A 24,343-nucleotide genomic window follows, 5' to 3' on the forward strand; every position below is an offset into this window, starting at 1 on the left:
TACTGAACAGCACTAAATTTAAATAGTATTTTTAAGAAAACAGAAGAGAAAGGAAGACTTTACTATTAATTTTATGAGGCCCATATTACCTTGATACCAAAACCATGTTACAATATTACAAAAAACCAACCAACCAACCTATAGACCAGTATCTTTCATGAACACTGGCACAAAACTCAACAAAAAATTACCAAATCATATTCAGCAATATATGAAAACACAATGACTCAGAGGGGCTTTCCAGATACTCTAAAGCTGGTTCAATATTGGAAAGTCCATTAATGCATTTCACTGTGTTAACAGGCTGAAGAAGCAAAACCACATGATCATATCAACTGACACAGAAAAAGCACTGAAAAAATCTGACATCTATTCATGATGAAAACTCTCAACAAACTAGAAATGAGAATAGTTTCATAAAGAACATCTACAATAAACCCGCAGTTAACATTATACTTTAAAGCAAAAGACCACATACTTTCCTTCTAAGATTTGGAAAATGTCCACTCTCACCACTCCTGGCATTTTCTAATAAAAAGAAATAAATGGTATACAGACTAAAAAGGAAGAAAAACTACCCCAATTTGAAGAGAAGACTGTCTACATAGAAATCTTAAGAATCTCCAAAGAATGTTTAGAACTAGCAAGTCTGCAGGATACAAGGGCAACACACAAAACTCAATCATACCGCCCAACCGTGTAACCCTAATGAGAATGAACAAATGGAAACTTAAAAATAAAATATTCACAATAGTTTTTCCCTTCAAAAATGAAAGAAAGAGGTTTAAGTCTCTCAAAACATGTTGATGATCTGCATTTTGAAACTATAAAATGCTAATATAAGAAATCAAAGAATACCTGTACAGATTAAAAAAACAACAACATTCAAAATCAGTTGCATTTCTATGTACTAAAACCATATGAAACAGAAATAAAGAAATAAATGAAATCTTGTTTACAATAGCATCAAAACTAACAAAATACTTATGAATAAATTTAACCAAGGAAATAAAAGCACTAAATGCTGTGAGGCAATTTTCCTCCAATTAAAAAATAAATTAACACAATTTCCTTAAAAAGCTGTAAAACACTGATGAAAGAAATTGAAAACACAAATAAGTGGAAAGATATCTTGTGTTCATGAACTAGAAGAATTAATATCCATGTTAAATATCCATATATGTTAAATATCCATACTACCCAGAGCTATTTGTAGATTCAATGCAATCCCCATCTAAATTCCAATAGCATTTTTTACAGAAACAGAAAATAAATGATAAATGCTAAAATTTATGAAATTACAAAAGATCCTGAATAGCCAAAACAATCTTGAGTAATAAGAACAAAGCTGCACGTATTACACTTCCTGATTTCAAACTATACTATAAAACTATAGTAATAAAAACATGTGGTACTGGCATTGAAAACACACAGACTAATGGAAAAGAATCAAAGGCCCAGAAATAAACCCATGTATATACTAAAGTCAACTAATACTTGACAAGGGAGCCAAGATAGCTCAGTAGGCAAAAGGTGGTCTCTTCAATTGATGGCGTTGGAAAAACTGGACAATCAGATGTAGAAGAATGAAGCTAGACTCCTATCTCATATCACTATCAAACATTAACTCGAAACAGGTTAAAGACTTCAATGTGAGACATGAAACCATAAAAATCCTGGACGAAAACACAGGGGAAAAAACTCCCTGACATTGATCGTGGCAGTGATTTTCTAGATATGACACCAAAGCACAAGTTAAAAAAATAAAAAATAAAGGCATACATTAAACTAAAAAAGCTTCTGCACAGCAAAAGAAATGATCAACAAAATGAAAAGGCAATCCGTGCAGCAGAAAAAAGCATCTGCAAAGCATACAAGTGAAAGGGGTTAATATCCAACATGCACAGGGAACTTCTACAGCTTGATAGTAAAAAATCAAGTAATGATTTAAAAATGGGCAAAGGACCTGAATGAGCTTCCCTGGTGGTTCAGTGGTAAATAATCCACCTGCCAATGTGGGAGACGTGGGTTTGATCCCTGGGTCGGGAAAATTCCCTGGAGGAGGAGATGGCAACCCACTTCAGTATTCCTGCCTTGGAAATCCCATGGACAGAAGAGCCTGGAAGGCTACCATTCATGGGGTTGCAGAGTCAGGCATGACTTAGTGACTGAGCACACACACAAAGGGCCTGAATAGACTGTTTCTTCTTTTTTTCAAAGAAGACTAGAAACGGCAAAGACATACACATGAGAAGGTGTTCAAAATCACTTATCATCAGGGAAATGCAAATCAAAACCATAATGAGATACCACTTCACACCTGTTAGAATGGCTGTCATCAAATAGACAAGGTGTTGGTGATGTGGAGAAAAGGGAACCCTTGGTGCACTGTTTGGAATGTAACCTGGTGCAGCTACTATGAAAAATAGTATGGAGGTTCCCCAAGAAAATTAAAAACAGAACTACCATGTGATCCAGAAATCCTACTTCTGAGTATATATCTGAAGGAAAAGAAACTACTATCTCAAGAAATATCTGTACTCCTATGTCCACTGAAGCATTATTTATAATAGTCAAGGCATGGTGTCAGCATGACCTGAGGAACCTTCATCATCTGGTTAAGATGCTGTCTGTCAGGTTTCTTTATACCAGTTATTATTCCTTTCTTTATAATTATCTAGTGGGGAAATACTTGGAGATTATGCACGTATCTTTTTTCTCATGTTACCGGCACCCACTAACTTTAGCAACCATTGACGGCTCTTGCCCACAACAATTACCAAGGTGTTTGCCTAATGGCGATTTTCCACTCCCCTGATTACTTCTTAATTTACAACTAGAATTATACTATAAGGAAGAGCTTTCCCTTCTCCTCCATGTATTTAAGTATTTATATCCATGTGGATGCACTGATATTTATTTCATTTCCTAGATTATAATCCAGTACTATCATTTATTTTGCTGCCAAAATTGTTCTAGATTTGGCTATGGGGAGTTCCTTCAGGTTAGCTCTTGTGTCTCTTGATATGCCTTCATAAATTTTTTTTAGCACTTTCTTACTCATGTTCCAGGCTTATCTCACATTTTCTCTCCCTTGGTTCCAGAATCAGTCAGTCATTTCTACAGTCATTCTACAGATTTGGGCACTGGATATGCTTACTGCTAGTGTCTGTCACTGCCGCCCTGCCTTCTCAGCAGACAGAGCTGGGAGACACGTATGTGCACTAACAGCTGCACGTAGGCGTGTGTACTTTTTTATTTGCCTTCATAGACATTAAGAACCATAAGGTCACGCTAATACCTCTGAATCCAATCAGACACCACAGGGTTTATCCCAGCCTCCTTTCTTCCCCTTGTGTGTAACTTCCGGCTGACAGTGAGAAACCTGGGTCTCCTTATCCTCAACATATTTACTTACTTGTTCAATTTCAGAGTACACTATACACATAAAGTAGTTTCAAAATTATGCATTCTTCTGTGAGTAGCATTTTTATTAGGGAAAACAGGGACAGGGATGGGTGTGTGACACTTTTCTGAGTGTGTCTTTCTGTACCTTTACAGCCAGGACAATCCACCCCTCCCCCAAATAAATCACCCAGAAGACAGAATACAAAATGAAATATAGACATTAGCAAGGGAACCTAGCTGTATTACAAATGAATTACATAACACACTGAAGGAGGTGGGGAAGCCAAGAACCTAAGTAACTTGGAAATCAATACTTGGAACATGTGCTGTAGAGCTGACGACACAGGAGCTGTACACACTGCTCTCCATCCAGGCACACGTCTGATTGGCTGGGAGTTTTTCAGGAGGGCAGTGGGCACATCTGAGATCCCCACTGTAGGCAGAGCCCAGGATCCTCCCCCTGTGCCACCTCGTAATGCTTAGGCATTTAGAGTCACTCAAATGTTAGTGCTGCACATTTAGTGCAAATGGAGTTGGATCCCGTTATGAGCAGAGCTAAAAAAAGACCTCTGTGGTCATCTGGCCCAGTTTTTTCATTTTATAGATGCAAAAGTGACGCTCAGGGGACAAAGCAGTACAAAGAAGATGAGAAGCCACATGGTGAGCTTTTCCACATCACACACCACCTTTGGTTGAAAAAGGTTCCAAAGGGTAGGTCAGGCTAAATCTTGAGATGAGGATAATTTGGTTCAATACCGATGGAGGCATTCTTTGCATAGATTATTTATTGTATTTTATTATACTGTTAGTTGCTTAATGGTGTCCAACTCTTTGCGACCACATGGACTGTGGTCCACCAGGCTCCCCTGTTCATGGAATTCTCCAGGCAAGAATACTGAAGTGGGTTGCCATTCCCTTCTGCAGGAGATCTTCCTGACCCGGGGATCAAACCCAGGTCTCTTGCATTGCAGGTGGATTCTTTACTGTCTAAGCTGCCATTATAACTTGTATTCAAAAAAGCTTTATTGCTATAACTGTAAGATCAGACTTTTATATGTTTTTATCTTAAAAAAGTTTTCATTGACTTGGCATTTTTGTCAACATGTGCATTTCTATAGAGGTAAAAAATTTTCAAGTCAGAAAAATGGTTAAGTCACTGTTACTTGGGATCATTTCAAGGCATTAAGAAATAGCCGGTCTATTAAATGATATTGTATACCATTGGATCAGTTTCATGTAATTTTTAAAAGCTAAAAGAATAAAAGGTCTATAAGACAGGTGTCCTGAAAGGGCAAACATATTTAAAAACGTTTAACTGACACAAGCATGCGAGTTTTTGGCTGAACCACAAGAAGCTCTTGTCAGATAAGCATGATATGCTGGAACACTGCCAAGTTACACTATCTTTCCTACCAAAAAAAAAAAAAAACCGGAAGTTTATACGTCTTTTAAGACAACAGGACTTAATGACTCTAGAAATCTTATCCTTAGATGTGAACATGTCTTAGTTTATTTAGTTTTATAATGAAAATACTGCTTCTCTTTAATCCTTCTAAGAACTTGATCCTAACTTGAGACTTCATTCACAAGTAAGATTTTAAAAGGCATTGATGGCATAATTAACATTCTGATAGCATATAATATTTTCCAGTACACTTAAGACTGACGATTTGTACTCTGGTTGTAAATCTGTACCAGTTTCACGTGCTGATCTCTGCCACAGCTGAATGTCATTGCCTGCTTTATCGTTCCCCCTTTTCTTAATCTTTAAGGAAACCAATTGGCATAGACAGTGTGGCTCCTGTAGCTTTCCTTCTTTGGTTTTTTGTTTGTTTTACCTTGGGTAGTGGTTGATTAATAGGATGCACCAAAAAGTAAAGAACACGGAGCAGCCGTGGAGCCATGTCTCCTCCTGATAGAACAGAGGCTAAGGGGACCATCTGCCCCTGGGTGCCAGCTCCTCTGGTCGTAACTCAGGTGCTGTTTCTGCTCTGGGAGCAGGCTGGTATCATCAACCAGGTCCAACGTGACAGATAATTTTTCAAATTCAGCCACAAGGACCATCCTGAGGAGTCATAAAACAATTCAAGGGTAGAAGTGCTCTGGATCTGAGGCCTCATTATATAAACTTTCAGTGGAATGCATGATTAAAGGCCGGTTAATTGTAACCGACTGAATGAACCATTAAAAGTTACTAACCTGGATATTCATGAAGTTAAATTAATTTACAGAGGATTCTGAACTAATAGTCCAGCAAAAAGTCTGGGCTGCCTTGCATCCCTGAGCAGAGCTGCAAATTGGCTGTGCATCTTTTTGCAGATGAAATTTGAAATTCCCATTGTTTACCAGAGGAACGGTTTTATGTTTACTGGCTCATTCTACTGGTCAGGCAAGATTGTTTTGAACACGGTGTGGCACACATAAACCTTATTTACTTATTTAACTAGGTGAGGTAAAGCCCAGAACTAGCAGTTTATATTTTTGAAAGGAATGTATCTTCAAACTGAGGGCTTATTTCTTAGAGGAGTTTTAATTAGTTTTCACTATCTTCATAGCATGTTCTCTAAGCAATGCACACTGAATAACTGTGGCTCAGATAACCAACAGTTATGTTCAGGTAGGAATTAATGTGCAATTCTTAATACCCTATGACTTGGTATCAAATTGATCATAAGATTTAGTCAACTATAACTTGAGGGAGCTTATATACAATACAAATTAGAAAGTATTGACATTTGTTCCATTTCATTCATTTTATCGACCCCTACTCATGTTTTCCACTTGGTCATCACACATAACTGAGAAAACCTGGGGAAAAAGGCTATCTATTACATGTGGCCATATGTTCACTCTCATCATTGTGCTCTGTTCCTTCCTGATAGCCCAAGATTTCTTTTTTGTCGTTTCCTTTTTATTCAGAGGCTGCTTTCAGACACTCGTTTAGGGAAGGTTGCTGGGGACAAACCCTTTCCGTATTCCTTCATTAGATTTCTTCATCTTTGAAAGATCTCTTCTTAGGATACAGAATCCCAGGGCTGACATTTTTTTTTTTTAATGCAGGAGAAATATACTACTACTCAACTTGTACTATAAGGCTGGCAGCCCTGAGAACTCCTTTTTTAATGTAGCATGTATTCCGCTTCCAAATGAATGAGGAGCAGCCACTTCCGCGTGCAAGACAATTCTTTTCTTTAGCATTTGAGGTCCCGTGATTTCCTATGAGAAATTTTTGGCACTTAAACCGTTTCCCCCCTAAAGGTATATGTACTTCCCTTCTCTGCTTCAGGATTCTTTCTTTGGCTTTAGTTTGCTTATGATACACTGTGACCTGGGTCTCCTTGGATTTATCCTGTTTGGGATGCAGGATCCTGTCTTTTTGCTGCATTTGGGACAATTTCAGCCATTATTTCTTGGAATAAGTTTTCAGGCTCATCTTCTCATGGAATTTTGATGACAGGCACACGGGACCCGGAGGAGAGGCTCGGGCTCAGCTCCATTCTGCAGTCCGGCTCTGTTGTTCACGTGGGCTTACGCAGGCTCCAGTCCCCACAGCCACATCACCGATTCCTCCTGTGTCCTCCCACATAGCTATGGAGTCTGTGTGCCGAGGCTCTGAATTTCAGTCATTGTATGTTTCAGTTCTAAATTTTCCATCTGGTGCTTCCTTATATTTTTCTTTCTTTGTGAGGATTATCTTTTCATTTGAAGCACGCTCACGATTGGGAGCTGAAGCACTTTTATCATGATGATCTGTGTCAGACAATTCTAGCATCTTTGTCACCTCAGTGTTGGTGTTTGTTGATTGTCTTTTCTACTTCAGTTGAAATTTTCCAATGAGTGAGTTTTGAATGACACTTGGGGCTTCCGTGGTGGCTCAGACAGTAAAGCGTCTGCCTGTAATGTGGGAGACCCAGGTTCGATCCCTGGGTTGGGAAGATCCCCTGGAGAAGGAAATGGCAACCCACTCCAGTACTCTTGCTTGGAAAATTCCATGGACTGAGGAGCCTGGTAGGCTATAGTCCAGGGGGTCACAAAGAGTCAGACATGACTGGGCAACTTCCCTTTCACTGGGACATTCAGTTACTCTGTCAGCAGACAGAGACCCTGGATCTCCTGTGAGAAGGTGTGCAAGGTCTCATTCCAGGCCATGGAGGGCAGGTCTGGGCTCCTCCCTCAGCCTCTATTCCTGCCTGGGGAAGAGGGCCTGCTCTTTATAGGTGGGATCTAGGCCCCTACCAGGCTCTTCTGATTCCACTCTGGCTGAGGGGGCGAGGGTGCCTTATCACTGCCCCACGTGGCTTCCACTCACATCACAGCTAGTGCAGGGTGGAAGCCTTGAGTCCTCACCAGGCTTCCCAGCAGGAGAGGGCAGGATGCCTATCACCACTGTCGGGAGGGAGAGTGGAAGGCCAGGTTCCCACGTGGTTTCCAGGCCGTGTCGATTCTCACTGCTGCTAAGAGGGGAGCAAAGCCCCATCTCCCTACTTGGTCTCTGACATTACCATGGCAGGGTGTGTGTGTGTGCTCTGCTTAGTGGATGCCGAAGGCTAGGATCCCCACTGGTGGGCATGTGTTGCAGGGCTGCAGTCTTCCTGTGGCTGGACTAGAGCAGCTGGTGTGCACAGCCTTCTTCTTACCAAGTGTTGAGGTTCTGATCCCCAAGGGACTCACTACTGACTGTGTTGTTCCCTGGGTCCTAGGAAATCTGCTCATCTTCTCTCCCCCTTCCAGAGTCTTCTTGGGTTTGTTTACATGTAATATCCAGAGGTTCTGGCTGTACTTAGCACGAGAAACATGGAAAGATATGTATTTCATCTCCCTAGAAGCAGAGGTCTCCACAGTTTTTTAAAAAAGAGTTGATAAGGGATTAAGTTATTATCTTATTTTACTGCTTCCCAGATGGCTTATACATGGGCCAGCCCAGAAAACTCCTTAATCTCTACTCAGGTTTTACATAAGGAAAGTTTAAGAAAATAAAATAAGCAAAGTGCGACTCAGAAGGAGCTTCCAGGTTGCTCTAATTTCAAAAGTATATTTATAAAATCAGGAGAAATATCACCTAACCCAGATTGAATACAGGAGTTTAGACAATGTAAGGTCCAAGTGTCAGGAAGATAAAAACTGAAGAAGAACTGAAGCTCTCAAATCAAGTCTAGGAGGGTGTGGTCAAGCTGGGCTGCATGGGCTCTGGTCTGCTATATGGCATAGTCTGGATTCAAATCCCACAGGCAACCAGGAACATGAGAATTAGTTGTGGTCTTCTTTTCCAGAAAGTATGAAGTTCAAGAAGCAAAAGAAACTCAAAACTCAGGAGAGTGAGATCACGGTACAAAAACACTTGGGTTTCCTGGCTCATACAAAATTATTTTCAGAAAACACAAAAAAATCTTTGAATATAAATAAATGACCTGATCCCGACTCATGATCTTTGAGGGACAGTGGAGATTAGGAGAGGGGGACAAAGTCATTCCATTTGCATATTGGTCCTTTTGAAACTACGGGTCAGAGATGTTTAACTTCCTTCTGGAGAATGTGTTCTAGAATAGATGATATAAAGGTACTGTGTGTGTATCTGCACTAAAGAATAAAAATAAAAATAAAACACTGATCACTAGCACTCAGGATGGGTTCAGTAAAAGAAAAGTCATATAACTGGACTCATATCCATTTTTTACATTATTCCTAGGAGGCATGATCTCATATGATATTTATTTTTGAAGACATGGATGGAATAAAGTAAAGAGGAACTAAAGAGCCTCTGGATGAAGGTGAAAGAGGAAAGTAAAAAAGCTGGCTTAAAACTCCACATTCAAAACACTAAGATCACGACATCTAGTCCCATCACTTTATGGCAAAAGGATGGGAAAAAAACAGAAACAGTGACAGACTATTTTTTGGGTTCCAAAATCACTGTGGATGGTGACTGCAGCCATGAAATTTAAAAAATGCTTGTTTCTTGGAAGACAAGCTGTGACAAAATCTAGACAGTGCATTAAAAAGCAGAGACATCACTTTGCCAACAAATGTCCACATAGTCAAAGTTATGGTTTTTCCAGTAGTCATGTACGGATGTGAGTTGGACCATAAAGAAGGCTGAGCACCAAAAAATTGATGCTTTTGAACTGTGATGCTGGAGAAGACTCTTGAGAGTCCCTTAAATAGCAAGGAGATCAAACCAGTCAATCATAGAGGAATTCAACCCTGAATATTCACTGGAAAGACTGATGCTAATGCTCCAATATGTTGGTCACCTGATGCAAAGAGCCAACTCATTGGAAAAGACCCTGATGCTGGGAAAGATTGAAGACAGGAGAAGGGGATGACAGAGGACGAGATGGTTAGATTGGCATCACCAGCTCAAAGGACATGAGTCTGGGCAAACTCTGGGAGACAGTGAAGGACAGGGAAGCCTGGCATGCTGCAAGTCCATGGGGTCACAAAGTGTGACATGACTTTGTGACTGAACAACAACAAAAAGAATACAAAAATATAATTTGTTGGTTTCTAAGCAGATTCTTGAGAAACCTATATGCAGGTCAGGAAGCAACAGTTAGAACTGGACATGGAGCAACAGACTGGTTCCAAATAGGAAAAGGAGTACATCAAGGTTGTATATTGTCACCCTGCTTATTTAACTTATATGCAGAGTACATCATGAGAAACGCTGGACTGGAAGAAACACAAGCTGGAATCAAGATTGCCGGGAGAAATATCAATAACCTCAGATATGCAGATGACACCACCCTTACGGCAGAAAGTGAACAGGAGCTAAAAAGCCTCTTGATGAAAGTGAAAGAGGAGAGTGAAAAAGTTGGCTTAAAGCTCAACATTCAGAAAACGAAGATCATGGCATCTGGTCCCATCACTTCATGGGAAATAGATGGGGAAACAGTGGAAACAGTGTCAGACTTTATTTTGGGGGGCTCCAAAATCACTGCAGATGGTGACTGCAGCCATGAAATTAAAAGACTCTTACTCCTTGGAAGGAAAGTTATGACCAACCTAGACAGCATATTCAAAAGCAGAGACATTACGTTGCCGACGAAGGTCCGTCTAGTCAAGGCTATGGTTTTTCCAGTGGTCATGTATGGATGTGAGAGTTGGACTGTGAAGAAGGCTGAGCACCGAAGAATTGATGCTTTTGAACTGTGGTGTTGGAGAAGACTCTTGAGAGTCCCTTGGACTACAAGGAGATCCAACCAGTCCATTCTGAAGGAGATCAGCCCTGGGATTTCTTTGGAAGGAATGATGCTAAAGCTGAAACTCCAGTTCTCTGGCCACCTCATGTGAAGAGTTGACTCATTGGAAAAGACTCTGATGCTGGGAGGGATTGGGGGCAGGAGGAGAAGGGGACAACAGAGGATGAGATGGCTGGATGGCATCACCGACTCAAGGGACATGAATCTGGGTAAACTCTGTGAGTTGGTGATGGACAGGGAGGCCTGCCGTGCTGCAATTCATGGGGCTGCAAAGACTCAGACACGACTGAACTGAACTGAACTAAAGCAGATTCTTCATTTGGGGTCGTGATATGAAATTAAAGATAGGTTTAACTATATCAATAGTGTATGAAAAGCTTGATTCTGCTTATAAAAAACTAACAGAAATCAATATATATATAGATAAGTATACTAAGTGCAAGTATGGTTGAAATAACTATTATTCCACTTCAGAAATGACTTTCCGGTAAGTAGAAGGAGCCGGTCTGTGGCCTTTTAGGAACCAGGCTGCACAGGAGGTAAGCGGCAGGCAAAGGAGTGAAGCTTCATCTGTATTTACAGCTGCTCCTCATCACTGTGTTACCGCCTGAGCTCCACCTCCTGTCAGATCAGCAGCGGCATTAGATTCTCAAAGGAGTGTGAACCCTCCTGCGAACTGTGCATGTGAGGATCTAGGTTGCGCACTCCTTATGAGAATCCTCCAGAAACACCCACCCCCCAACACACATCGGTCCATAAAAAATGTCTTCCATGAAGCCGGTCCCTGGTGCCAGAAAGGTTGGGAACCACTGGATTAACAAGACAAATAAACTGTAGTTCATTTCAAACTTATCATCTAGTTTATCATTTCAGTTAATACACTTTTTAAAAAGAACCCAGGGAGTAGAATACTACAAGAAAAACTGAACTCACCATCGTCCTCCCAGCAGCTCTTTGCGCTCCCTTCTCTCGCGCTGCTCCCGGGCAACACTGTCTGGTCTGAGGGCAGGTCATCGTCTGGCACGCCGCCTTCACAGTCGGCTGCATCTGTAATGCTTTCTTCTTCCACAATGTGGAGTTTGTCTTCATCGTCTGAATCTGAGTTTGTTTCTACCACAGTATTATAATTTGTAACTGTAATACAAACAAGAAACAATCAATCAAAACCAACTAGTATAAAAATCAGTTTTACACTTTAGTAAAAAGAAATTTTAAGAAGTGCTTAAAATAGATTGTCACTCAATAATAGTTTATTTTAGACTGTAAAATGTAAACAACTAATGTATTTGATAACATGCATACATACAGCACTTACTAGATATACAAAAAAAGGCAAATAATAGTAGCCATGCTTAGTGAACACTTAATTGTATGTACAGGTGTTTTATAAAGAGTTAACTCATGTGATCTTGATAAAGAGGATCTATCTACTGCCTACTCCTTAAAGCCCTATTTTACAGAAGTGGGAACCAAGACACAGGGAAGGTCACTTGTCCATCTAGGAAGTGGCAGGGCAGGGATTTGAACCCCAGGAATCTGGCTCCATATTATGTATTCTTAAACACTCCATCAAATATCTTCTCCAGTTATAGCAAGCTTATGTTATATGATACTGCTTATATGGAATGAGGGCTTCGAATCTTTCAAGTACTACAATTTAAGAGAAGAGTTCATCTTCCCTAATAAAACGGCAATGCAACATCAAGTTTCACAGTATTCTCAATTTGTCAATTAGGTCCAGGCATTTTCGATTAATCCCATACCAACTTTAGAAAGAATCACCCAATATAACCAAATTTCCACATAATTCAGACATGATTTAAGTGATGTTTATATGTAAGTGATGTTTACATGTGAGTCATTCTGAAAAAAGACACCTAATGTTCAGTTTTCAAATGGGCGTCCTTTCTACCTTTTCAATGAACTTCAGTAAAGTTTAACACCAGCGTTATAAAGACATATAATTATTCTGAATGACCACAGCTCACAGAACCAAAACAAACAATAAAGTCCAGTCAATATTTTTCCTCCAGAGTCTTTGTAATAGTCACTTTAATTGGATTAATTATTTAGAACTTCATTGGATATAATCACTGGAATAGCTCTTTTCAGCAATCTGCAGGGTGATTCTTACTTGCTAAAACTGAAGGGGAAAAAATAAGCTTTGTTCATGTAGCCAAACAATAATCGCTTTCAGTTATTCTTTCCATTTTTCCCTTAAAATTTCCAAACATTCTTGAAAGAAGATAATCACCTAAATGCTTAAATGACATGCATATATATATATATATATATATGCACCCCTCCCCATATAAACACACACAGACACACACACACCCAAAAGAACACTAAAGAAGAAACACAATCTGAAAGTAGGGATGTGTATGTCAAGGCAGGAACTAATAACCAAAAGTCTCCAAAACTCCTTTGACAGACCTGAGAAGACCCCTCTGTCCAAAACAGTACCAGAGGTACCCTTCTGCCCACATTAGGAACTCTTCCATATCTGAGGAAAAATATCAAGTCTTGTGTCTTTAATACTTTGGAATAAATACATTTTCCCAGATTGTTCCCCGGAGCAAATAGTTCTCTCTATGTTTTAATGTAAAAGTAATAATGTCACTGTAAAAAATTCACAATACAAAACATGTGTAGTTAGTAAAAGCCCCCTCCCCCAATTTTTCCTTCCTCAACCCATTCTTTCAAGGTAACAATAACAGCAAGGTTTATTAATCACTTTATGCACTAGGTAGACATGGTACTTGGAGAAGGCAATGGCACGCCACTCCAGCATCCTTGCCTGGAGAATCCCATGGACAGAGGAGCCTGGTGGGCTGCAATCCATGGGGTTGCAAAGAGTTGGGCACGACTGAGTGACTACTATACACACACAGACATGATACTAAGTATTTTATACGATGCTGCTGCTGCTAAGTCACTTGCAGTGCTAGACTGTAGCCTGCCAGGCTTCTCTGGCACAGATTCTGTCCATGGGATTCAGCAGGTAAGAATATCGGAGTGGGTTGCCATGTCCTCCTCCAAGGGATCTTCCTGACCCAAGGATCGAACCATCGTCTCTTGTGTCCTACATTAGCAGGTGGATTCTTTACCACTAGTACCACCTGCTACCACCCGTTTTATATACTTTATGCTATTTAATTGTAACAGACCTCACCTTATACACCTTTATTTAATATAACCCCTATATATATAAATGTATGCATGCATATCTAAATAAACACATGTGTGGTCTGTTTTGCCATGTAGTTTTTGGGCCACGTAGTAACATATCTTGGAAACTTTTCTATGTGAGGATCTATTGAGCTTTCTCACTTTCCTCTGGATGGCTACATAGCATTTCACTGTACAGACATAATCTAACCAATCATCTGTAGACAAAATTTAGCTTTTTCCTAGTGTTTAAGCATTGTAAACAATGTAGTAATACATTTTCTTATAAGTACATCTTTGGACATTCCTTAAATACATTTGTCAGATACACTGGTAGGGGTGGAATTGCTGAATCCAAGGAAAACTTACATTTAAGTAGCTATGAAAACACAGGAATTCCTTCCACTCCAGTCACACCACAAATAAGGTAAATTGTGAACCTATGTTGCAGGTAAAGAGTGTGATTCTCAAAGAACAGTCTACAGCTGGAAAAGTGTTTCCCAGTGAGAGTAAGCGTTTAACTGAGAGTAAGATACAAATGTGTGTGTTCATGCTTTTATTTATTTTGGGCTGCGCTGGGTCTTTTTGCTGTGCGTGGGCCTTCCCCAGCTGTAGTGAGCGGGGACTGCTCTCTAGTTGTGGCACAAGTGCTTCTCATTGTTGGGACTTCTCTTGTTGTGGAGCATGGTCTCTAGGGCACATGGGCTCAGTAGCAGCAGCTGGGGCTAGAGGTTCAGAAGTTGTGGTTCATGTGCTCAGTCGCCCTGCAGCATGTCGGATCTTCTGGATCAGGGATCAAACCCATGTTCCCTGCATTGTCAGGCAGGTTCTTTACCAATGGGCACCAGGGAAGTGTGTGGGTGTGTGTGCGCTTGAGTGAGAGATCTTATTGACAAATGATGCGAAATGCTATTAGTCTTGTTTTTACTTTCCAGGGCTCCTTATTAGTAGCCTCCTGAAAGCCTTAACTGAAGTCATTTAAAGTTGAGACGGTATATAAAGGCATTTATAATGCCCTAAACTAAAATCTGAACACAGCTAATGTTTCCTGAGGATTAACTTATTCTGTAGTCCACTAGACCTGGCTGCCATGGAAGGTCTGGTTCAGTGCAAAGCTCTCACTGTGCTTGGACATTCACAGATAGCTGAAATTCCTACTAATTTCTAAAAGGAGGTTTTAGTACATTTTCAGTATTTTGCAGTGGCCATGGGTTTGCAGTGATGCTATTCTTGCCTTTTAATACAATATACTCTTGTTTATCTTTATTATTATCAATTTTGTTGGCTGTAGGCTGTCTGGTTAACTCCTGATTGTATATTTACATGTACACTTAAGAGTGTTTGGGGCTTGAAAATTTTCCAAAAATTGGCCTTAAGATATATATATATATATATATATATACCCCCACATTATGGTTTAAATATTTATTTGCATGCTTCATAGTTTTCTTTAAGTTCTTTTTACTCTGAGCTGTTTCATTCCATCTGAATCAACTGTAGCCTGAAGTCCTCTTTGTGAATATCTGTCACTTTCTAGGGTTCTAGTAAAACTCCTTCCTGTGCCCCAGTAGAAGCTGCCTTTGTAGTATGGATGACTATAAGCCATATAACAAAAACACAGAGACTGCATATATTTTACTGTTATCTTGTGAATTTGCCCTGAAGTGTGTTTTGAATAAGTGGAATAAAACTTGAAAAATCCAGAAGAGCAATATATTTTGTTGACGAAAATGGAAAAAAAGACCAATAAGCCTTCTCACTGTTTTCTGCTTCACAGTCACTTAGTGGAGAGAAAGTAGTGAAAATCACTTATATTAATTATCATAACTCAGATAACACACAAGCCTGTGTGTCTGGATCTATCCTTTGGTGGATCCACAGAGCTAATTTCAAACTACACAGCTCCCACATCAGAAACACAGAGAGAATAATGCAGGACCTTTATAAATTGTAGAACACAATGAGTGTCAGTGATCTCAACTGTCTGCCCATCTATTTCCATATCTCTATGCTGTGTGCAACCTTTGAATAAAAAACAATGAAATAGTTTTTCTAAAGAGAAGCATTTTTAACAATCACAGGTGATCATTACCTCTCACTTTTGAGTTTTAATTAAAATAATAAAATGTTAAGAAAGAAAAATATAAAGGTTTTAAAATCTTTAAATTTAGAAAATTATATAATTATATCATATTATAAATATACACAATGTGAAATTTAAATTTCAATAAAAATGGTAAAATTTTCAATGCATTCCAGAATGTCGTAAGGATATGCTGACTCTTGGTGGTGATTCTTGTGTGTTACTTGCTAACATTAATGCCAGATTTAACAGTGTTTCCCACACAATGTGGTTGTGAGGAGCTAATGATTGAGAAATGCATTGTGCTCGGAACAGTATTTTACCAGCAGTAAAGACTACAGAAGTATCTGCTATTACTCTCAGCAGCAGCGGCATCTCACTGAACCTTTACGACAATTCCTAAGAAGCAGGTACTATTACATCTTCCTTTTATAGACAGAAAACGTAGCTGAGTAACGGTTCTGAGGTCAAGTAGCTACTAAGTTGAATAGCTGGACTCGGATCCCGGTCTGCCTGATTCTACAGCCCATATGCTTTTACTACTATGTATAAAGCCTGCTGGCTGAAGATTTCTGCACTAGTGATAAATATTTTTAAACTTGTATTTCTGTGTCTAGCCTATTCTGGGGGCCTGTAATTCCATACTTAACAATTGGCCACTAAAAACATTTTTAAATAACTCAAAAACTTTAACCATTAGAATCTCAGAATAATATAACCAACAGTATCCCATGAAGTAATATCATTATTATAATCAATAAGCCTTTACAAGACTTGCACATACTATTTTCAATACTTGATAACATGTAGTACTGTGTCAAAGGTGCTCATTAAACTCTGTGTACCTATTTCTTAAGTCATGTACAATTATAATAAAAGAATTAGCTAAATTAGATGAACGAGGTTCAAGAGCTGAGCAATACAATCCTAACTTCCCTCACAAAGGTAAGAGAAAGATATCTGAAGCCTTTATAAATAGAAGCCCCACCAGACACCGTTTACAATCATGCTGCACAGCAGATTAGGTTCCTGTATGTAAAGGGGGGGCCGGGGGGTGGAAGAGGAGGTGGGGTGGGTCAGGTCTGACTCACAGGTCTTCGGTTCCTGTCAGGTGACAGCAGTGGCATGTGTTGACTAAAGCCACAGGCAAAGGCCACATTTTGACACATTTTCTGATGTACAAAGGCATTTTTCCTTCCAGAGGAGAAGTACATCATGCTGAACTACATCCCACTCCTTCACCAATCCCCCCCCCCACCACCCGCCACACACATCTGCATGGCAGAAAAGAAAACTTCTCCTAGGAGGAGACACAAGATTGGTCCTTAAAAACTAACAAGCCACTTCTAGCAAACTGCTCTTGGTACATCAGTCTAACTTACTGTCATAATTTAAGAGAGACCTAGAAAACAGGTACACTGAGTCACGATCTCCATATTAGAGGGGGATGGGGCCGTATTTTACACATGTCTGCACTATGCTGGGAACAAGACAGTTTAGGCAGGAGTGCTATGAAACAGACTGGAAGGTGGAGACACTGCCCAAGTACTTCCATCATTGCTAACGTCGCTGCGATGAAAATACCATCACATCACGTATTCGTGTTTCTCTTGACCTGGGCACAGTCCCTGACACATTCACTGCCTTCCCCTTCCACAGAGTAGGTACAGAATTATTTGCTGAACTGAATGTGAGCCCACACTTATTTATTTCTCAGGGAAGAAGTCAGTCAGTATATTTAAGTTCTACTGATAATTCAGGAAGATAAAGACAAAGCTGCAATGATAACCAGATAAAAAAACTTGTCAATTAACACACAACGTAGAAAGGAGAGGTCATCTGACAGTTTGTAAGGTTAGAGAAAACTTGTGCAAACAGCATGACTCCAGGAAAGAGGAGTGCTGTCCATAAATACGACATTCAGTATTTGTTAATCTGGCTTTTGAACTAATTTATAGATAATGTTAACTTACTATCTATATGTATTTTACTGCACAAAGTTATTATGAGTATGCATATTTACTGTAACATACAAGTAATCTAATAAATGGGCTTCCTCAGTGGTAAACAATGTCTGCCAAGCAGGAGATGCTGGTTCAATCCTTGGGTTGGGAAAACCCCCTGGAGAAGGAAATGGCAACCCTCTCTAGTATCCTTGGCCTGGGAAATTCCATGGACAGAGAAGCTTGGTGTGCTGCAGTCCATGTGGTCACAAAGAGTTGGAGATGACTGAGAGACTCAACACCACCACCAATGTAATAAATAATGTACAAAGTGTAATTAGCTAATCTTAAGTCCCTTAAAAATAGATATCATAGTGATTGTAGAGTGCTCTAAACACTGAAAATGCAAGATTTTATTTTATAAACACTAATGGTTCAGCAAATTTGGAGGTAACATTTCAATTCTTCTCTAGGTACAATCTTTCTTAAGAGTACCCAATAAACAGTAGTTACAGACTCTTTTGACATTTTCAAAATAATTTGAGAAACATAACTTCAACGAAAGTCAGTGATTCTGAAATTTACCCCTGCAAAAGGGCTGGTGGTTTCCAGTGCCTCCAGATACCAGCTATTAATAGACGGACAGCTGAGAGCCAAGGTGGGAGGGAGGGCTGCTACCATGCACAGAATCCTCGTTCTTATTTTCTCCCCTCTCTCATTACACAGAAATCACTGAATATTCATAGGATCTGTCTTTGGTCCTCTCTAGTTCTTATTTGGACCTTTCTCCTATTCTCCATGGGTCCCTCTGTCTGTATCTCTTCCCAAGAGCCATCCCTTTTTCTGCCCTATCAAAACTCCCACTCACTGAGGGAGCTTAGTTTAGCCAATGTTTGTATAATTTACTATAAGGCTGGCAAAATTGTTAAACAGCAAAATTATCAGCAGATTAAACTAAATTCAGCCCCAGGAACAGGTGAGGAATGTATATAGACTAAAATAATTCATGCTAAATTATCAATAACTAATAGCTCCTTCACAGGTAAACTCTACACTGATAAAAAGGATGCTAATTTTTAATTTATATGACTTGTTACTCATGTAATACATGCAGTATGACAAAACTCAATGTGAAGAAGGGATTTAAAATGCATACACAGAAATTATTAAGTCAAAAAGCAGAAAAGCTATATAATCAATAAATCAATCCAAAAGCCAGATCTTTAAATAATTAATAACACAGACAAATCACTAGCCCATTTAACACTAGAAAAAAACTGAGAGGCACAAATATTCAATAGTAAAATACAAACAGAGAAGCAACTAAAATGACTTACCAACTAAACAAGAGGAATTTAAGGACAGACTTTATAAATATTTTGCACAAATCTAAGCAAATAAATTTGTAAACATGGATGAAATAACTTTCTTTGAAACCGAAAATGATTATAGCTATATTTGTTATTTGATAGAATTTATAAAATTATAGAAGAGAGAGCCAAGGTAGACAGACCATAAAATAAATTAGGGAAGATATCAAATAGTTAACCATAAAGTGCCGTATGTTTTCCCAGGTGAACTTCAGGATCTTCAAAAGACTGATAATTCTGTTGCTTTTTCAAAGGAGAGGAAAATGAAGAGTCCAAGTTCTTTTTATGAGGCCAGCATAGCAACAGTCAACTAGAATCTGAGGAAGACCACACTCTTGCCCTCCCCACATTCCAACCAATAAAATCAGTCTTACTGGTAATCACTGATGTAAAAATTCCAAACAAAATATTAAATCCAGGATTATATTAAAAGAATAAAGCAAGCACTACTCAGTATTAAGAAATATATGAGAATTCACTACATTAACACAATAAAGAAGAGACAATATGACTTGTATAGAAACTGAAACACATCTGAAAATATTCCCTATTCCTTGTTGATAAACACTTGGTCATAAAAAATAAAACTGAAGTTAGTATCCTGATAAACAATTATGTATTGGGAGGCATTTTTAAGATAAAGATGTTTAATGTCATTAGGGATTAGCAGTATTCTAAAGGAACAAGCCAATATTGTAAAAGAATGAAAGAAAAGCACAAGCAATAGAAAAGAAAAAGCAAAATTATTATTGGTGAGTGATATGAAGATGTTTCTTCATGGAGAATGCAAGAAAAATCACTAAGAAACCATTAGCAATTAGAAAATTTGGTAAATAACTAATTATGAATTTAACAGGAAAGAATCAATAGTTTTCCAATAAATCAACAATAACCTGCAAAAGACATAGCAAAAAATATTCTACTAATATTGATAACTACTCAGAAGATAACCCCTACAGGAAAAAAAGAAGCCTCGAGAGCCAGCGGGGAGCTGGCACACTCAATGAGCATGGAGGATGTGGGTGAATGAAGACATCCCTCTCTGGGGTAGAACGGTTTCATATGGTAAAGATTTAGTTCTACCTAAAATAATCTACAAACTCAATGCAATTCTGGCCCAAGTACTAACCATGCTATTTTAGATTCTAAATCTAGACGATCTGGCCCAAATGATTCTAAAGCTTACAAGGAGACACAAGAGCACAGTCTCTGGAGCCAGACTGCTTGGTTCTAATCACAGCTTCCTCTCTTACTGGCCGTGTTGCCTTGGGCACATTACTCAATCTTCCCATGCCTCAGTTTCCTCATCTCTAAGATGGGAATGATGACAGCATGTCCATAATAGAGTTAACATAATGAGAAAAAAGTTATATAAGCAAAAACTTCATACAGTACTGCACATAAGTGCTCAACACATGATGTTAGTATTATTATTTTCTGGGAAATAAAAGTATTCAGGAAAATTCATTAAACTAATAGTTACAGGCTTCCCAGGTGGCACAGGGGTAAAGTATCCACCTGCCAGCATAAGGAGACACCAGAGACACAGATTCAATCCCTCGGTCAGGAAATGTCAACCCACTCTAGTATTCTTGCCTAGTAAATCCCACAGACAGAGGAGCCTGGCCTGGCAGGGTACAGTCCATGGATTGCAAGGAGTCATACATGACTGAGTGTGCGCGCACACACACACACACACATGGTGGTGGTGAGGCAGGAGATATTTGGGTCCCAGGCTGAGCAAATGGAGTTCACCTGCTATGGACAGAAACTCTATAATGGAAGGATAACAGAAAGATAAATGGAAGGATAATCTGAGTCCCACCCAGATACAAGACAGAGACCACTTATTTCTCATTCTTGAAGTCAAGGAGACCTTCCCAACTAGAAAGTTCCTTGGAGGTCAAAAGGGGAGTGATGTCAGTCTACCCATAGCCTCTTTGCTGGAATCCATCTTGGCTGAGAGATGCATGCACGCATATGAGAGGACCCTGAGATAAACCAAACACTGACTCAGACCCAGGCAAGTCAAAATGACTAGCCAAAGGAAACGGGAAGAAAGGGCTCATACAAATGATTTAAACTAGCACAAGGGTGTGACTCTGAGTCTGCCCGCGTGTCTATCCACATATACTCTTTCTCCTCTAATAAATACTTTACTTGGTTCACTACCTTCTGTTCTTGTGGGAATTCTCTACAAAGCAGAAAAGCCAGGATCCTGTCACTGATCACCAGCCTAGTGACTGGGATCCAGCACTCTCACTGCCATGGCCCAACCTCAATATCCAGCCGGGAACCAAAACCCTGTTTCAAGCTGCTGCAGGATGAGGCCACTGGAGATGAGTGGCAGGAGAACACGGATGAGCTGTACCAGACAGGAAACGAGTCTTGAAGCCATAGAAATGGAAAGATTTACACCAGCACAGGGATGGGCAACCGATCAATGGGCCTCACAGAATCCAGAAACAGATCCCCAAATACATGGTGGTCTTGCTCATCAGATTCCCACCTCACAACTTTAACCAAAATGAAATCTGCATGAGTCAAAGATTTTAATCAACAACAATTAAACCATAAAAGTAACAGAAGAAAGCACAGGCAAATCCTTCTACACACTTAGAATAGGAAGGCTGTTATGAAACAGACTCACAGAACGAACTTATGGTTGCTGGGGGAAGGATGGGCGGAAGGGATAGATAGGGAGATTGGGAGGGACAGGTACACACTACTGTATTTAAAATTAATAACCAACAAGGATCTACTGTATAGCACACAGAACTCTGCTCAATGTTATGTGGCAGCCTGGATGGGAGGGGGGTTTAGGGGACAATGGATGTATGTATGTGTACAGCTGAGTCCCTTTGCTGTTCACCTGAAACTGTCACAAGATTGTTAATTGGCTACACCCCAATATAAAATAATAAGTTTTTTAAAGAAAGGCTGTTATAAGCATAACACAAAATCCATGATTATACATAGCAAAATTAAAGTCAAAAGACAACAAATTCTGAAAAATGTGTACTACATGCTACCAAAGGTTGATTTGTTTATTACACAATTCTTAAAAACCCATGAGAAAATGATGACCAACCAATAAGAATATGCAAAGGAAATTCAGACACAACAGCATGAGTGGCCAATAAGCAGGTAACAAGAACACTCAACTTTGCCAGTTAAGGATGCGTGTGCATACTCAGTCGTGTCTGATTCTTCATGACCTCATGAACTGTAGCCCACCAGTCTCCTCTGTCCACAGAATTCTCCAAGCAAGAATACTGGGGTGAGTAGCCCTTCAGTGGGAGAACATTCCCTTCACCAGGGGATGTTCCTGACCCAAGGACTGAACCTGGGTCTCCGGCACTGCAGGAGGATGCTTTGCTGTCTGAGCCACCAGGGACGTCCGTCAATTAAAGCTCTGTTTACTTTAATCCTATGTTGTTAGCATATCATTACTTCCATACATAACTTCAATTCTCTTGCCTTTCTCTGACTTCAGAAGCCCCTATTTTCATTAAATCTCACTTTTCTAGACTCTATACCTCAGTCCTTCTTTCCTGCAAAACCTCCTGAAAACACTGCCTACCCTCGTCTCTGATGTCTCTTTCTATTTGCTTTTATCTTGTCAGGACTGTGAAGGATGCTTACATTGTTAAATCCAATGACAATCAGGCCTCATGTTACACGACCAAGTAGCAGCATTTGACATAATCCGTCACCCTCTCCCTCTTCAAAGCCATCTCTTCTTTCTGCTCTCTCGGTTCTCCTAATACACTGCTGCTTTTCAGTTGCTTCCCTTCATCTCCCTACCTCAATCTGTCTTAGGGCTCTAAACCCGCTTTAATACCTGAGTTCCAGTTTCTCCTCTGAACTCCAGACTTGCACAACAACTGCCTACTTGATGTCTCCACTTGGATGTCCAAGGGCAGACCTGCCATACCCTAGGTCCAATTCTTGGGCCTCCCCTGGTCCTCTCCATTTCAGTCAACGGCAACTCTATTCTTCCAGGTGCTTGGGCCAAAATTCTTCATGTCAGCTTTGACTCCTAATTTTCTCTTATATTACACATTTAACCCAGAGGGAATGTATCTTAAAATACCTTCAGCATCTGACCACTCACTCCCCCACCCCACCACTCTCTCCAGAACATTCTAACAGGCTCCCATCAGGCCTTCTTCCTTCCTCCTCTGCCTTCTGGCAGTCAGTTCTCAGTATAGCATCCAAACAACCCTCTACAGCATCAGAGGAACCCTGTCACCCTTCTCTCAAACCATGTAATGAATTCCCACCATATCCTCTGTAATTCAGAGGCCCCTCCGGAGCTGTGCCCTTCCCCTGCCACCTCCCAGATGCCACTTTGCCTTCACGCCTGCTCCCTGCACTCCAGAGGCACTGGCCAAGGGGTCTGCAGTCACACCACTCTACCTGGCCAAGGGGTCTGCGGTCACGCCGCTCCACCTGGCCAAGGGGTCTGCGGTCACGCCGCTCCACCTGGCCAAGGGGTCTGCAGTCACGCCGCTCCACCTGGAATGCTCTTCCTGCATGGTTCAGCTTCACCTCCTCAGAGAGGCCTCCCTGGCTGTGCTGTTTACATTTAAAGACCTACACAAAAACACACCCCTCTTCCTGTGATTTCTTTCTTTCAAAAATACTTATTGCCAACTGCCATAATACTTTACTAAAATTGTTTCCTCTCAATTGGAGTGATGGGAATGTAAAATCCATAGGGGCAAGATTTTTTTCTGTTTTGTTCACTGCTGCGCCTCCCTGTAACAACACTGTTTATTCACTCATGGTGTATGCAGAGGCTAAGGAAACAAGTACATGCTTACATGTTGTGTGAATTTGGCAGTGTTTACCAAAATTTTAAATGTTTGCCTGTTGATCCAGTAATTTCTTGGAATTTACCCTATAAATTAACTTACACAGGTGTGCAAATATGCATACATATGTTTCTCTGCAAACTTGTTTTTAATTGTAAAACACCTAAACAGCCACGCAAATTATATCCATTTTTACTAATACAGAAGAGTCCTTCAAAATAGTCTGATCCCATTCTTGTAGAAAATAGACACGGAGTATATACACATGTATCTCAATAATACATGATAATGTCTTGAAGGACATACAAATGAAGAAATGGGGTAATGAAAGAGTGATCTGTTTTTTTCT

At 40.0% G+C, this 24,343-nt stretch overlaps 1 protein-coding gene across 8 annotated transcripts in view; it reads right to left on the reverse strand.

Annotated features, from left to right (window-relative positions):
- ZEB1 (zinc finger E-box binding homeobox 1) overlaps nucleotides 1–24,343 on the reverse strand; it is a 200,180-nt gene that overhangs the window by 43,884 nt on the left and 131,953 nt on the right. For all 8 annotated transcript variants that reach the window (XM_018057181.1, XM_018057180.1, XM_018057183.1 and 5 more), the window contains one exon: nucleotides 11,541–11,741. In XM_018057181.1, the coding sequence (XP_017912670.1) occupies nucleotides 11,541–11,741 (201 nt within the window). The remainder of the gene's footprint in view (nucleotides 1–11,540; nucleotides 11,742–24,343) is intronic.

This window comes from Capra hircus, chromosome 13 (assembly GCF_001704415.2).
Source record: "Capra hircus breed San Clemente chromosome 13, ASM170441v1, whole genome shotgun sequence".
NCBI classification, from domain to species: domain Eukaryota; kingdom Metazoa; phylum Chordata; class Mammalia; order Artiodactyla; family Bovidae; genus Capra; species Capra hircus.